Source organism: Nothoprocta perdicaria, unplaced genomic scaffold, assembly GCF_003342845.1.
Source record: "Nothoprocta perdicaria isolate Ctin4 unplaced genomic scaffold, notPer1 scaffold_45, whole genome shotgun sequence".
NCBI classification, from domain to species: Eukaryota; Metazoa; Chordata; class Aves; order Tinamiformes; family Tinamidae; genus Nothoprocta; species Nothoprocta perdicaria.
In genome coordinates, this window is record NW_020455699.1 from 2,053,057 (window position 1) to 2,070,159 (window position 17,103).

Sequence of the window (17,103 nt, forward strand, 5' to 3'; positions counted from 1 at the left end):
TATAAAAGGTCATCCCTGTGATTCAGGGGGAAAAAAAAACTCCTTGTTGCTATCTAAAGAAAACACTGTAGTGGAAGTAAATGATGAACAAAAAGCACTTTTCCCACCTGTTTTGCATTGTTAATTACCATAGTTTTAATATTTTTAAACAATAATAAAAAAGTCTGCATCGTTCGTGATGCAAGTATTGACAGGAGTTTGTAGAATTCCATACAGTATCTGCTAAATAAACACGTTTGGCAGCTTAGCAAATATCATATGATTGCAGCATCCATGATTTGAATTAAAACAGTGATTTTCATTTTTTCTTATTTCATTTTTTTCCCCTTTTCACTCCTCAAAGAGTCYGTAGGCGGCGCAACAGGCGGCGCGAGGGGCCCCGCTCACACGATGGTCTCCTTGGAGTTCCTCTTGAGCGGCCGCGGGCCCCGCGGCGCCTGCGTCGCGGCGGCGCCGCCGCCCGCCCTGGGCACCAGCAGGACCACGCGCTGGTTGCTGCGGCGCCACTCGCTGTAGAGCCGGCAGTGGTAGCGGAACGACACCTGCGGGGACACGACACGCGGCGCCCTCAGCGCGGCTGCTCCCCACGCGCCCACGGCGGCCACTGTGAGGGGAGGCCGCACCTGGAGAACTGGGGGCAGCTCTGGGCTCCCCAGGACAAGAGGGAAGTGGAGCTGCTGGAGAGGGTGCAGGGGAGGGCAACAAAGATGATTAAGGGACTGGAGCTTCTCTCCTATGAGGACAGACCTAGTGAGTTGGGCCTGTTTAGCTTGGAGAAGAGAAGGCTGAGAGGGGATCTGATTAATATGTATAAATACATGAAGGGGGAACGYAGGAAGGAAGGGACCAAGCTATTTTCAATGGTGGCCGGTGATAGGACAAGGGGCAATGGGTACAAGTTGAAACCCAGGCAGCTCCATCTTCATGAGAGGAAGAACTTCTTTACTGTGAGGATGACAAAACCCTGGCACAGGCTGCCCAGGGAGGCTGTGGAGTCTCCTTCTCTGGAGRTCTTCCCAACCCGCCTGGATGCCACCCTGTGCCCTGTGCTCCGGGTGCCCCTGCTGGAGCAGGGGGTTGGACTAGATGGTCTCTAGAGGTCCCTTCCAACCTCAACCACTTTGTGACTCTGATTCCGAGAGAGGCTGCTACCCCAGCCTCCTGCTGCTGCCCACTGCTCCTTCGCTCCTTGTGGCGGGAGGCACCGTCCGTGCTGATGTCTTTGCCCGCCACGCGGCCGGGCGAGCCCCCAGCATYATCACACTGCGAGCTGCTACACATAACGCAATGGGATCCATGGGGAARGCAGGCGGGGAGCTCCAAGACTCCGCGGTGCTTATATCAAAAAGGGGAAAAAAGAATAGTGACAGACGCGCTTATACCTTGGGATGTCTTACTGCTGAACGCATCAATCTCCTTCATGGAAATGCAACAAGGTGAACATCAGCCATCTGCTAAGGGTTGCTTYACTACCGCAACCCCCCAGCTCAGCTTGAGGTATATACCTGTTTTCTTTTACTGAATCTCTATGTAGCTTGCCTGCCCTTAAAGAGGGGAACCTACAGAGCTGCTGTTCATGAAACTGTTGCCCATTCAGAGAGACCAATCACTTTGCCTCCCTTCCATCCCCAAGGAACAAGTGCTCTCCCTCCTTCCATCCTCAAAGAACAAGCTGGAGCTCCTGGTGAGAAGCCCTCCCTACTGCACAGAGCCCGTCTCCACCTGGCCCCTTGTCCCCTGCACACCAGCACGGCAGGGACCGCGGCCCTCCTGGCCTGTTCTGTGAATTCCCTGGGGCAACTCGTTGTTTTTAACCAGCTCCTGCTTTCTGCAGGAAGCCCGTTGTGTGTGCTCCAGCCCCCACATCGGTCCTGCAGAAGTCAGAATTACACTGGTTGCAAGTTCAGTTCAATGGAAAGCGGAGCTTTGGGTTTGGAAGAAACTCAAGGTGTTTGGGGCCCGAAGCTTTGTTTACTGTGAATACCTGTGGATTAGTGTGGGGTTTTATTGTTGGTGTTTTTTTTTTTTTTTTTTTTTTTTTTTTTTTTATGTAGGTGAAATATAATAATAAATGCACAGAAAAAGCAATAGTATGTTAGGGAGAACTTGGCTGTTTTATGGGAAGTGATAAAATAGCCTCTTTGTTAAAAATAGCATGTCTCCTATTTTCTGCTCACTGGGGCATCGTGGTGTGTAAAAAACTCACATGCTAGCTAGTACCTTCAGAGAACATTACCTGAYTTATTGGAAGTAAAATGAAACTCTAGTTTTCTTACTTTTCCCAGTACCTAAAAGAGCATTATATCMCATTATGTGCAATGGCTCCCTCAGCCCTGCATATATCCCCTGTACAGCCTCCTCCAGGCTGTGCAGGATCCCCCAGTCCCCTTGAAACGGGAATGTATTGCAGCATCGAAGGCTGAGTGCGCCAGCGGGATGAGCACCTCTGCTCTGCCCCGAAACTGCCTCCTCACGAACGGGGGCTTTGATCTGCCCAGGCCTGGCCCTTCCCGGAGCAGCGCCGAGCTCCCTCGGCCCGTCTGCCTCCCGCTGGCCCCAGCGATGGATTAGGCTGGAATCGCATCCTCCATGGAAGGGCGGGAGAGCGGCCGCGTTTCACTTAGACCTGTGTTGGCCAACGTGCCGGGCCTGGCTCCGGCCTGCAGGCCGAGGGCTGCTGCAGGGCACACGGGCGTGCGGCGCCTCGGAGGGCGCCTGGCCTCCGCGCCGGCCTGGCTGGTGAAGGAGCCTCCCCATGGCACACGTGGTGCGTGTGGTCAATAAACCCAGCTGCAGTGTGTGCCCCGCAGGCACTGGACATGGCAGACATGCTGCGTGGCCTCAGCATGGTTTTAAGACGGTCAGGTGTTAAGGAAAGGCTGTTCGAGCCACCCTGAGGCCCTGACGGCCACATCTCCACGCTGAGTGCCCTGGAAAACCCGAGTGCTGCCTCACTGCTGGGGTAAACAGCCCCCCTGTTAACTGCRAAGTGAGGGTGATGTTTATGAAAAATGAAGCAGAAAAGCAAGCAAACCAAAAACCAACAACCACCTCTAAATACCTCCCCATTTGCAGGAGGCTGAGGCAAGAATTCTCAACTTTCACTTTKTTGTGTGCACTACTAAAGTAAACCCAAAGTCCTCCAGAGATGAGACTGAGTTTCACCGTTACCAACAGAAGCGGATGCAGCAGCAGCAGCACCCATAGCCACCTTGCAGCTGGTTTGGGTCAGGGGGTTCTCATGCTGGGCAGCCCTGGGGCTGGGGCAGCTCTGCCAGGCCAGGTCCTGGCCTCCTTTTCCGCCAGGCACCGATGCCGACCTGCTGGAAGGGGTCGTGCAGGCCCAGACACACATTACTGCTCATAGCAGCGCCCACGGGAGCTCCCGCACCCGCCTGCCCTCCCCTGCCTCGCTCAGCCTCACGCCTGGCGCAGCTTGGGGGTTTCCCTTCTCCACATTACTCTCTGGCTCCTTCCTGCAATCACAGCTCTCTGGGACTGGGGAGCCGCAGACCCCAAAGGCCAGCTGACTTTCTGGACTTCCAAAGAGCTAACTGGTGTGGAAGCCAGAGGCATCTTGCAGATGCAATGTAAAAATTAGGATGGGCTGTAACTACAGGTGACAGTGGCCATGCGACGGTGCCCCCACTGCACYGTGTCAGAGGTGTGATTTCCTCCCTCCCTTAGTGCAGAGAGCTGAAAAGAAAAACCATACTTACTAGGGTCCAAAAGAGGTAAATAGTGAAGAGTGCGACAGTGAGTGCAATGAGGCCGACGGCTTCCAGCCTACTGCTAAAGTGCAGGTGGTCCACGGCGCCCCGCAGGCAGAGCCAGCCCGAGATGGTGGCGAGCGGCGTTATGAACAGGAAGCACACCATGTCTCCAAAGAGCGTGCGCTTCTCGTGCTGCGGGCCCGGGTTCCTCAGCCACTGCGGAGAAACGGACACAGACGGGAGCAGCGTCAGCCGGATGGGAGCAGCGTGAGCCTGGGCTCCCACATGCCACATGTAGCTGCGACTGCCCCGGCAAACGCTGCCTCGACACGGGGAGGCTTCTCCCTGGAAAGGGCTGCTGCAGCGCTTCCCACCTGCCCTGCATGGGTCGGGCACCCTTCTGCCAGCTGGAAAGCACAGACAGTACCTTTGCTCATGCTTTGCACCCATTTCTAACGTTTCCTTTTTCTGCACATCACAATAATGTCAAAGGCCCTTTTTAACCTGCTTTCAGCCACTCCTTTGCAAGCGGCTTTGAATGCATGCACGGCTACTTGTATTACGAGGGTGTCAATCCTGCAGACCAGGGTGTCTGCACATCAGCTGCTGAAGTGGCGGCTGATTGAGCAGCTACAGCCAGCACACACACACAGGAACGTATAGAGCAGAGGGGAAAGCTGCTCAACCTGCAACAGTGCACCGAGGCCTTTTAATATAAAACCTCATCATTCAAGTCAATATTTAAACAGGAGAGCTACCAAGCCAGGCCACTTTTGCCAATGCACGCTGTAGGAGTCAGTCAAAACCCCGCTTTGTAGCTGCTGCAACATCGTTTGGTTTTATTTTTTCCTGCAGCCAGTACTGCCCAGGACTGCAGGTATTTCTGGGAGCTGGGAGCCCAGGCCAGCCTGTGGCCATACGTGGTTCTCCAGCAAGTGAGGACACGGGATGCGGGCTGAGGCATCTGCCTGGCACTTCCCAGCAGGAGGCAAGGCCAGGAGCAAGCAGGGCCGCGCTCGCCCTGCTGCCGTCTGCTTGTCCTGGTGGGCAGCAGAAAGCAAAGCTGGGGCAACCCCATGCCCGGGGCACCCCGGCACGGCTCCCGCAGCCCCGGCAGGAGCACCCTGCTGTGCCGTGGAGCACTTGTGTTTGCAAGGCAGCCTGTGGCAGCCGGGGCCTCCCACGCATGGCGGGAGCTGCTCCCACCCGCTCGCTCCTCCCAGCGAGCGATGGGTCTTTCTTCCAGCCCCCAGAGTATGGATGGTGAGGCCAGCTCCATCCCTTCCTCCCTACAGCATGGCAGGGACAACCAGGGGAAGAGCAGGACTCAACAACTCAAAAAGGGAAGGCGAGCGAAAGAGCCTTGTGCAGGCTGATGAGCATTTCTCATCCAGCCCTCCCAGCCCGCTGCTATTTTCAAAACCTGCCACRTGTTTTTGCACTTCTCCTGCTCTGCTGAAGCAAATACAGCGTTTATCTGTGCATCTGAATCTGAGGTGAAGCACCAGGCAAGTTAGCAAAGCCACCGGGAACAAGCGGTCACTTGTTCCCCTCTGGCACTAGCAGAAGGACAAAATTTGAGCAGACAGGTTTGCTTCTGTCTCCCCCATGGAAATAGTGAATTCTTCATGAGATTCCAGTTCTGGGCTCCCCAGTACAAGAGGGATGTGGAGCTGCTGGAGAGAGTCCAGCGCAGGGCTACGAGGATGATCAGAGGCCTGGAACATCTGCCCTATGAGCAAAGGCTGAGGGAGCTGGGCCTGTTCAGCCTGGAGAAGAGGAGGCTGAGGGGGGACCTGATCAGTGTSTATAAATACCTCAAGGGAGGCAGTGAGGAGGAGGGGGGCGGCCTCTTTTCAGTGGTGGGCAGGGATAGGACTAGAGGAAATRGCYWCAAACTGAAGCATCGGAAGTTCCACAGGAACTTAAGGAAGCATTTCTTCACTGTGAGGGTGACARAGCMCTGGMACAGGCTGCCCAGRGAGGTTGTGGAGTCTCCTTCTYTGGAGATCTTYMAAACCCGCTTGGAYGCAGCCCTGTGCCMCGTGCTCTAGGTGACCCTGCGTGAGCAGGGGGGTTGGACTCGATGACCTCTGAGGTCCCTTCCARCCTTCGGCATTCTATGATTCTATGATTCATGGAGTTTCTGCCAGATTTAATTGCAACATGGTAAACTGCAGCCTAAGATCCATTTTCAGGTATGATTCAGGAATTYAGGAGAACAGAAAAAAGTATTTATAGATGATTTTCAGCAGCATGCAGTCTTTTAAGTTGCTAAAAGTACTTTAAAAACCTCATGCCACTGCAAAGCCACTTTCACAGCTCTGTAACTACTATRAGCCACTGCAAAGCACTTCAGCCAGAGGTGCAGGGCAAGATTGCTGACAAGGGACGTGCAATGTTGGTTTTACACCCTCTCTTCAAGCAGTGGCTTAGCCTCAAGATTACTTAACACATCAGAATATTGGGGTAGAGCTTATACAAAATAAGGAGGCTTGGGTTGCATTGAGATTTGAATTTATTTGCCAAGAGATTTGAATTTATTGTGACTTTGCAGGGAAAGTCACCTGCGCAAGGCTCACACCACTTTCTTTGGGAGATTTTACTCTATTTACTTAAAAACCTTGCCAGGGGTGTGTGCACATCAGTCCCAGCTTGTATTTGGTTGCTTCTAGCTGTGACTGATTGCGACCCTGACCTCGTTCAATTTCCATGAATCCCTGTAATGAGAAACCTCCGGGACAATGAGAGGAACAGAAAGTGCCTGGCAGCTGGGATTATGCTTGTAAAGGTGACTGTCCAAAGGCTTTGCAAAAAGTATTTGTTTAAAAGGTGACCTGCAAGAGAGCTGCTGAGCACCAGCACCTCTCCTGATCTCAGTGGGAACTGCAGGAACCCACCAGTTTCACCATTTAGCCCCTAAAACGCTAAATACCTCCTTGCTAAATACCTCCTTGCTGGGCTGCGCACCCGTGGGCACCATCCCAGCTGCAATGGGGCAGCGAGGGAGGCCCCTGCGGCGCCTCCAGCTCCCTGCGCTGCAGCAAGRCAGGTACTGAGGCGGCCAGGACACAGAACAGAAGAATTAAATAACAGATAAAAAACAAACACTCAAAATCCACTCCACGGTCTAACCTGGAGGCTGGGGAAATTTCATTAGCTAGCTCTGAAATAGAAGTCAAAGCAACGAGTAAGTAATTTCAGTGGCTCTAGGGATTCCGGTCACTGTGTGGACTTTTCTCCCGAAGGAGCACACGGGTATTTCTGAATATATGTATATATGGATAACGTTAGCTTGGCAACAGGTGAGTTTTAGTAACTGTCCGCATATAAATGCAGGGTGAAYGCAGGCAGAGCAAAAATCCTGAGCCACCAGAGAGGATCCAGTCCCAGAGCAGCCTCCTGAGAGGCACTGGGGAGGAAAAGCTCCCCGGAGCTTACACCCTTTTAGGATGGAGCTTGCTTAAATCAGGTAAGGGATTTTGGCACCCTGCATAGGGCAGGAGCAAATGGCGCTGGCGCCTCCGAGGCTCCCATGCTGCACGTGGGGACACAGGTAACGTGCCCAGAAGGATTTGTGGCCAAGCAGAGCTGAGTTTAAATCATTAGCTACTGCGGAAAGGTCAAGTTCAACTTCTGATCTTCATCACAGGTCTTCATCTTCATCTGATCTACATCTGCACCTATTTCAGCTGAACGCAAACTCCAGCGCCCAGGAATTTAAGGTGGATTTGTGACAGTCCCTGGGGGATTTTTACTTTATCCACCAGTTTATCCATCAGTTCACGGATACAGATCAGAATCTGATATAATTCCAACCCAGAGTTTAACCTGCTATTTAAAAGATGCATGTGCCACCAGATCTACAAAACTGCCCCAAATCCCCTTCCACTGTGAATATGCTGAAATGCTTTCTGGACATATATTCCAGATATTTTCAAAAAATATGGAATCTGAGGCCAGGAATCCAAGCAAATGGGCTCAGATTCCTTCCCAGCGTCGGCACCTGCAGAGCRTCTCCCACATGCGGGAGGGAAGAGTCCCGGCATGCCGGCAGGCCTTGGAGAGGCTTCCACAAGGAATTTCTCAAGCCAAAATAAAAAGAGTGGCCAGCGGAGAGCCACTGTAAAAGCAGCTCCGGATTTACGAACTCCAACTCAAAACACTTGGCTCTTGCCAAAGGCCCAATGCTGGTTCGAGCACTCACCTCACGGGTCCAACTCCCATTAGGTGACTCAGAAACTCAGTAAGGTGCGAGTGCACTGTTTTCCAGGTCAAATCACGAGGCTGCTGCCTGTTTCTGCTGGAAAGCCCTTCTTTAATTCTACATATTTTGCTGGGAAAATTGATTTCATGTAACTCTCGCTTGAGTTATTCCATTAGCAAAGGAGATTCTGCAGACTATGAAGAAAATCCCTCATGCTGCTTTTAGTTAAGGCATTTACATAGTTGCCCAGTATGAAATGGGGCAGGCTGATGGTGCAGGAACTGCCTTCCCTACATTTATTTCCCTTTGGACTAAAACCAGCTTATTACACATCAAACTTTTRTCAGTTCATTTCATTTTTTTCATGTCAACAGCTTTGCAGCAATGCTTGATGAAAGCACTTGATAAACCAGCAAAAGAGCCAGCAAATATTGGTGTTTTCTGGCTTCACTCCTGCAGTGACCTATGGGTGCTTTGTGCCTTTCTCCTTAAGAGAGGAAAGGGAGGATTCACATTGGCCATGGTTTTGAGAGCACTTCTCTTGATGAATGACTTCTTTTTAAGATAAACTGTTTACTTACCAAAGAAGAAAACAAAAGCTGAAAATATAGTTTGGATCAAATGCTTTTTTACTTGAAACATTTACTTAAATCTTTTTTTTTTTTTTTTTTTTTTTTAARAAATGGCAGGTTTTGATGCTKTTTGTCTCCATACAATTCCGAACAAAAGCCTGCAGGAATGCTTGTTCTCAGGGCAGTGAAACATTCTGCTTGACTCAGAACTTCTCTAGATTAATGTTTCTTCTTTCAGAAAAAAACAAACATTTGACAGTTCCTTTTCAGCTGCCTTGAAAAAGTATTCATTTGGGGGTTTTCCTCGTTACATTAAAAATTTATCAGTGTTACTGTTTTCCACAGGGCTACTTTTAGAAAGGGCAGAGTGAAGCTGACTGGGATGTCCCCTTCCTTCCCCCGCACAGGGCGGCCTCTTCATAACCAGCCCTGCACTTCACCCTTATTCTAAATAAGGTTGCACTTCACCCTTATTTTAAGTAAGGTTGCAGGGAATGTTTTAACTGTTGACATCTGCATGAGCCAAGGTTATTTTTTTAAAATAGCGAAAGAATTTCATTTGCATGTCTTTAAAAGCAGGGAGAAYGGAGTCATTCATTATGAGGGCAGTGTAGATATTTTAAAATTTCTTTCCTCTCAGTGCTTTCCTCAAGAGGCTTTTCCTCCTTGCCTCTTGGCCCTTTACATATGGGAAGGAGGGATATAGATGTAGGTTTGGTCCCACAGTCTGTTCTTGTCTGAGTAGCTAGTGCCTTTCTTCCACAAGTTGTTATTTTCACTTGGTTTGTTTTGTTTGTGTTCTCACTCTACATTGTTTGTATTTCTCACTATGAGAAAGGCTTGTGCTAGTTGGGGAAAGTCAAGGTCTAGAGAAAACTGGTCTGTAACCCTAAAAGAATCATTTTGCCTCTCTTCAAACAGCTTTYTTGGGTCTCTGGGTTATTCCCTGTTTGAATAAAAGAGTCCTGGTCCTCTGCGTATACAATGGCAGTGTCTTAGGCAGGTTATGTCTTCAGAGCTGTCTGTCCAGAGGGGTTAATTATTATTTCTTTTTGCAGTACTGTCTCTAGAACGCGTTTCCCCTGGAGCCCTGCCTTGCTCCAGGATCTCCAGGGGACCCTTGGTGCCGTGGCCAGCAAGGGATGTGCAGTGGGGAAGGGAAGGGAAGGGCAGCGCTGTGCATCCCTTGGTGCTCCCGGATGACCCGGGTTGCTCTGGTTCACTTATTTCCTGGCCAGCCCCACTTCTGCTGTTCTATGGATGCTTCCTCCATTGCCAGYTCCCCGTGCTCCCTGGGATACCCCGGAGCAGGTCCCCGTGCTTCCCGCTCCCTTTCCTGCCGTGTGTTTTGCGGCAGCACTTGCAGACATCGGTGCAAAGTCACTGCCAGTCCGCAGGCCTTCGGGGCGATGCTCCCACAAACCACGTGCAGCAGCTCTGCTCTCACCTTGCTGCAGCAGCTTGCTGCCAACAGTTTACCCTACTGCTGCTATTAGGTAGAAAGCATGGCTTGTGTTTCAGTGTTAGGCTTCTGATGTTTTAAACTGCAGTGCAAGCTCTTCCTAATAATGTCATGCCTATTTAGCTTTTCTTTTCTAGTATGAACTCTAAAGGCATCAATAGGTTGAAAAGATTGCAGCTTACTTCTAACCAATATTGTGGTATTTATCCTGATTTTATTTCATTTTCTTTTGCTCATTTTGTCTTATTTTTATTTTTCATATTGTTAATAAAGCCTTTCTTGTTATTTTTCAAAACCAAAAGTCAAACCCTTAGATAGCAAATACACATTGGTCTAAAATGCAGCAAAACAAACAGCACTAGTCTGGTTTATGTGGTTGCCTAATGTTGCTGTGCCATCTTTATGTTCGTTGTTTCTACCAACTCTTTATTGAGCCCAAGTACTTTGCAGTGCCATGTTTTGAGTCTGTTTCTATACCAGGCCAAATGCAAGCAAGATAAATGCAATATGGAAATTAAAATGAAGGATATTTCAAGCTTGTCTAAGCTTTTCATGGAAATATGTCCAAAGCATCTTTACCAATAACTTCAAGCACCTCTAGGGTCATAGAGGCTTATATAGTGAGAGGTCTATACAATCACTAACTGCTGCAGTTTAGATTCTCTGGCATTGTTTTAGATCCCTCCAGGTTTGTTGCAAAGAACATTCTGTCTACACACATTATAATTTTTTTTTTTGCTTTTCTTTCCCCTCAGTGTCCATAGTTTCTGCTGCATCAGCTGGCCTGTGTCAAGTGTAGTTAGGATGTCCTTGGCAGTGGAGTGATTGGGACACTTGAGAATCAGGGCTTCTTACCAATAGCTGCTTTTCTTGGGATTTGCTATGACTAGGCTCACTCACAGTAGGAGATACTTGCCTTCTCAAGCTCTTGTGCTTTAGACCCCTCTTTTTTCCAGCAGTAGGCAGGGGATACCGTGTAGAAAAGCTGAGATGAGATCTGGCAAGTATCAAGGTGCTCTTTTTGAACTGATCTTCATAGTTTTGTGACCCTGTGGCTGGGAGGAAGGTGCATGGACTAGGAATGTGCATGTGCATAACATATTCTGCATTACTGGCAAACAACCCTTTTTAAGTGACTGTAATGCAAGTGACTCCAGGCAATCCTGCTTCCTGGAGGAGGAGCTTTGAAATCAAGAGTAAAGGTGAAGGCTCTAGAGACAAACAGTTCCTAGACTCAAGGCACTCCTGACGTTTTCTCTAGGGAAATGAATTTGGGTCAGTAAAATGGAAGTGGAACCAAGAATGTCAGGAGCTTCCCACGTTTGAGGTGGAGGAGATGCCTCTGTTTGGCAGACTGCACTACCACGTTTTCTGTCACCCTGGCCCGAGACAGTCAGCAGACTGTACACGGCTCGGGATATGCCTCTCACCTAAACAGTAAAGTGTCACAATATGTCACAGATCAAGGGATGTCTCTCATGACAAGCAGGTAGCTTAAAGCTCAGCTAACTCAGCTGAGCCAGAGAAGCCTCTCATGGGGGCGAGATACAAATGAAAGAACATCTCCCCTTGCCCCCAGCCAAACATTTAGGCTTCTACTCACACCATGCACTGGTAGGGAAGAAAAAAACCTTTAACCTACCTGGATACCTGAGAGAGGGCAACGGTGTGTGGTGGTCACGGTGTTTCCAGATGAGCTATGCAGGAGGTGGGATGTAGCTGGGGACTTGTCCCTGCTGCCCGCACTAGGGCTCTCGTGCGAGTGCCCGGCCTGCATCCTTCCAGTGAACATTGCTCACAAGAAGCAAAAAAGCCATACTGMAAAGTGCGTTTTTATGAAGCACTTCCCTGTAGTAACGAACTAACTGCGAACTAGCAACATGGGGGGAAGAAACGGAGTGGGTTCACTAGAGCGTTCCGACGAAATCACTAAGCGCAGGAAGAAATCCCTGACTGCCTCCATAAGGACGTACACATGGGAGGGAAGAAAACGGCTGAGCAAGCAGACGTGCCACTTTTACTGCTCATTTCATTTCGAGCCCGCTACTGCCGCGGCATCCCCTGGGTGCTAACGGCACGAGCCCTTCGCAGATGTGACACTGCCAGGCGGTGCAAGGCAAGTATCTCAGCTAGTTTCTGTTGAGATTTCCCCCACACGTACGGCTAAGCTCCATGAGAGCAGTGATCTATGAGGTAAATGGATAGGGGGAAAACATTCTGTTATTGTTATTTGGCTCCTTTGACAAAGTGAATAATACCTCTTTGAACAGACAGAAGCATTTTTTTTCCATGATGGAAAGTCTCCAGAAGAAAGCACATGATGACTGATTGCTTAAAGCTTTTTTATGCTACTTATCACTGACCAACAGATGGGATATTTTCTCGTTAGGAAATATGGCCTGCTGAGGAACTATGGGATAAATCTTCTATATGGCTATGTTCTACAAATGACTTTTTGGAGTGTAATAGTCGCTCTTAAACCCCTGAAATGCATAGGTAAACTCATCGCTCACCTCCTCTGAAAGGGTGATTTACCACCTCCATGGCCTAGTTTGGAGGAAAGAAGACAGCTTCACCCCTGGTGGGGCYTCATGTTTTGAGCTGTGCCAGCCCTCAGTGGGAGAGCCAATGGCAGAGACCTGGTTGTCCTTCCCCAGTTTCCTCCCACCCCACCTGCCAATACAGGTTGRAGCCAAAAGCAGGTGCTCACTCTGGTTTGGCACCAGGGCCAACGTTGCAGCAGGTTTTTGTGTCCCACCACCTCTTCGGACTGATGTATTGCTCTCTCTTCCCTCACCTGGTGGACAATACAGATCAGTGCGGTGCTTTTAGGGCACAAAGTGAGAGAATCTGCTCCCACACTAGCTCTGGTTACGCTTTGCAAACTTTCAGGTTCACTGTGATTATCTGYGTCACATTTAACAGCACTACGTGTATAAATAAGCACAACTCTAAGTACAAGCCTAAGTAATACCAGTAGAAATGACTCTTCCTGCCCAGATTTGTCCTTTTGCTTATGATTCATGTTATTTACTCTCTGTTTCTTCTCATCTTTGAAAGTACAGCTCAAATTCCTTTCTAAATCAAAAACATTCTCCTTGMATAAGACCACAGAGAACTTTTTCAGTAAAATGTTTAAAAGCAGTATCCTTTTATTATGACCTTTCCTGCAACTGCTCTTGACTGTTGATCACTGCATTAAAAGGAAAAAGTAGCCATGGGAGCCAATAAGCAGAAAATACAAAGTAGTAAAGAGAAAAATATAATTTAACAACATGTACTACGTTTCAAAATGTTCCTGCACCTGCTTCTCACTTATCCTCAGCTGAGAAACCAAAGGCAGCTTTTCTTACTATGATTTTTTTGTCAAAAAGAAAACTCCCTTCATCAAGCAGCTGGATTTCCCTGGTTTGGGCAGGGGTAGCTCTTTCTTTCAGATTCTTCAGTTGATATTAGCTCTGAAAAAGTCACATTCCATTTTGCAAGGAAACTGCACACGGCAGTTGTAAGGGAATAGMCTGGAGAGGCTGGACTCTAAAACTGAGCTGTTTATTTAGTGCTGTCTTCACCTTGCTTGCACTGAAGGCAAGCGAAGTGGTTTAGGTCCTTGCACCAAAATCCCACCTACTTGCTCATGAAAATCATTTAATGAAGGCCTGGAGTAGCTGACCAAAAGAAAATGTTTACAGGAGATGGATCAACCAAAATGGCTTGGGAATTCAGTCACCAGTGRCCTGAGAACATTCAAAATCAGCATTTCTCAAGACCAGCTTCCTAGGAGGGCTTGGAGCTGTGCTGGGAGCACCAGAGAGCAGCTGCTCTTGGAGCAGAGCTGGCCCCGGCTTTCCCTGGCTAGGACTTGGCAAGGCTATGGATCAGGCACCAAATTCAGTATTGCTGATTCCAAAGAATAATAAAAATATCCTTTGATTAGGCACAAAAGTGTGCCTAATTGGATTAATTTGGCACTTAATTAATTTGTACTTAATCCAAAAAAAAAAAGTATTTTTCAGTAAGGACTTTTCACACACTCTCCACACCAGCCTCTCACCCACTTTCTAGCACTCATTTTCACTCTGCATCCTCCTGTCCTTGAGCAAACGGAAAACAAGATTTCCTGTGCACCCTTATTCTTGCTAGTATGTTTCCTTCAATTAGTCTGCTACAGCTTATAGTGACAATTAGGATGTAAAGGAAGGATATGTTATATGCAATCCAATCTAGTTTTTAAGTATTTGTGTCACCAACTGGTACACTAAGATGTTTCTCATTATTTTCATAAAATGWCACTATTTGTAAATCATTTTTGGTTCTAAAAGGAAATACAAATTTCACTTTTGTCTGAAAATACAGGAGAGAAGAACACTAACAGAGAAAAGATAATGGTCTTGGCCATCTTCTTTTTGCCCCTGAGGGTAAAAACTGATCTGGAAAGCATCATGCAGCCACTAAAACATCTAGATCTGGCAATAACTGAATTTAAACTGATAAGGGAGAAACAATTGCCCAATTCACTGTTTAGTCTGGTACACGGGCAAGAGGAGGCCAACAGGTCATTTAAGAATTACTAAAAAGGCCAGACACTGAACAATTCCTGCTTGTGGGTTCTCAAAGAAAGGCAAAATATGATTTCTGGATGTATTAAAATATTCTGAATCCCGTGGCTTGTCTGGCATTGAACTGTTAATTTGTGCCATCACATCTCTCTACTAGCCTCTACCAGGGTCCTTGGTATGGTGTGTGTTTGCTGCACACTGTTCCCCCATTTACAGTGACACAAAAACGTCAATCCCATTCCTCTTGCTTGTATTGATTTGCTTCAAGATAAAGGTTTTGTTATTCTCCTCTCTTCCTTGAGCTCCTGCCCTTGTCTCCGACAGCCCCAAACTCACAGTTTTCTTTTGCTTCAGTGAAGCTGCAAGCTTTGTGATTCCCGTATGAAAACGGCATTATTTTCCCATTAAAGCTAAGCTTTGGAGGACGTGCCCATCTACTGACCTCCAGCAAGGGCCTGGGTTTGCGCTCAACTGCAAACCTGAAGTGGCAGAGCTCACAGTAGCTGGTGTTGGAGGAGGACAGCCAGTGCTCCAGGCAGCTGCGGTGAATYGTCCCCAGGGTCCCCGTACATTCGCATGGAGAGAGCAGGTCCTCCTGGCTGCTGCCCTCGTGGCAGATCCGGCACATGGGCCTGTCGTTGAAGGGGCTGCTGCACGGGGGAAGAGAAGTTGTGGGTCAGTGTGTGGGTCCTTGGTCTGGGGCATCGCTCTGTCTCTTTGGTGCTCCACTGGCCCCTCGGGGAACCCCTCTCAAGGGCAACCTCTGAGAAGAATGAGGGAACCTACCACCCATTGACTTCTACTGCAGCCTGAGAACATGGAGAGGGTACCACACATGCTGGGCTGCTGTGCATGCACGTTTGAGCTAGTACATCCTGTCCGGKCAAAACACATGGCTTTAAAAAATTGTCACAAGTAATGGCGGGGGAAAAGCTCTTTCAGACTGCCACATCACATATGCAGTCATAGTTAATAACTTTGGTCTTCACAAGGGCACAGTAGATCAAATTTTCATTGCTAGTTTGCCAAAATCTGGATCAAGATTGAGAACATATTTCCAGGCTTGCACTGGTGAAATAGAATTGAGTTTTGACCAAAACATCCACTCTGTATTGCTAAACTTTCAAGAATCATCTGTCTTTCTTTTGTCGAAAACAAAATAACCCCCGGCAGCCGGGTGTTTTGAAGGCTACAGTTCTCATGTTTATTCTACCACATGTCCTGCTGTCCTTTATCAAGGGGAGCAAGATCTGTTCTCCATTACTTCGGTGCTGTACAGGCACAGGCGCTAGGGATGGACTTTGCCTGCCTGGGGAGCTAAGTCTGGATAAAATGTGCCATGGTGGAAGCACCAACAACAGCCTGAGGAGAAGGGGAGGCAGAGAGACCCTGAACAGCCCAGCAGGCACSAGCACCTTGGGGATGATCCACCAAGTGTGATGGGGACAAGAGCTCACCGCAGGGAGTGGGTGCCCGAGCAGGACTGATGTCTCCTCCCGCTGAGCAGGYGCATTCCCACCTGGTTTCCTTCATCCTTATGCTAAGTGTGATGAGGACAGCTTAGCAGCATACCCACCTACCTCAGTCATTACAAAGCTGCAATGAGATTTAACTGCTGTCTCCCAGCGCTGCTGCCCAAGCAGAAAGGCCATGCGTTTTRCCCACAACCACAATTTTGGCGCTTTCCCAGCCTCACGCGACGCCACGACGGGCCCCGTGCCCGCTYTACCTGTGCGTGGCCAGCGTCCGCACCACGGTGGAGAGCAGCTGCCCGTCCTTGGCCGACACTTGCATGACATAGCGCGGGCGCCCGCTGGCTGCACCGGCAGCGGGAGCAGGACCAGGAGCGGGAACAGGAACGGGAGCGGGAGCGGTGCCGCCGCCGGTGCTGCTCTTCCCCACGGCCGGGGCCGGGCCGTCGGGCAGCACCTCGGGCAGGTGGCTGCAGCGGCTCGTCGTCATGGCAAGGCGCAGGAACCTCGCGCTAGCGGCTCCCCATCCCGCGCCGGCGCACGGTCCCCATCTAGGCAAAGAGAAACGATGGGTTAGGAGCAGGGGTCCGCGGCTTGGGCGGCCTCCCACAGCTCTTACTGCTGTAGCACTGCCCCGCACGGGGTATAAAACAACCGTGGATCCACTCCCTACACGGAGGCATTTCCCCAGGGCTCCGGAGGAAATCATGCAACTTGGTGACCAGCTTCTGCACGTCCTGCCCAGGAGGATGTCTGCGGCAGCAAGACTCTGCACTATGAGCGGATGCGATGGGGATGCTGGAGCGCCCTTCGCTCTCTTGTCAGGGTTTATATTCCTAGAAGGGCCTCTAAGATTTATATCCCTAGAAAGGTGCCTGTGTAGGGCAGCCATGGGAAGGCATTTCTCCTTTACAGGATTGCTGCAGCTCCTTCTCYGGCAGGATGTACCTGGAGAGCATGTGGGAGCTGCTGAGCTCCCCAGAGTGGGTTTAATGTTCAGGGAACAGGCCAGGAAGGAAGGCAAGCCAGACCCTGACCCACATCTGTAATGAAAATGAAGCAAAAATGGCTGATTCCAAGGTCATAAACACATGAAAGATRCAGATTTTTAAGAGTAAGAG

General features: G+C 49.4%; 1 protein-coding gene across 2 annotated transcripts; it reads right to left on the reverse strand.

Annotated features, from left to right (window-relative positions):
* Positions 1-379: 379 nt before the first annotated feature.
* On the reverse strand, positions 380-16,341 carry MARCH3 (membrane associated ring-CH-type finger 3). 2 transcript variants are annotated; one of them, XM_026046577.1, is made up of 4 exons: positions 16,240-16,341; positions 14,953-15,157; positions 3,720-3,929; positions 380-542 (listed from the first exon to the last, which is right to left on the reverse strand). In XM_026046577.1, exons 1-4 carry the CDS (start codon positions 16,302-16,304, stop codon positions 384-386), a joined length of 639 nt encoding a protein of 212 aa, XP_025902362.1. In that variant the 5' UTR covers positions 16,305-16,341; the 3' UTR covers positions 380-383. The 2 variants fall into 2 exon arrangements, with proteins under 2 accessions (XP_025902362.1, XP_025902361.1); XM_026046576.1 differs by having other exon boundaries at positions 14,953-15,160.
* Positions 16,342-17,103: the final 762 nt, after the last annotated feature.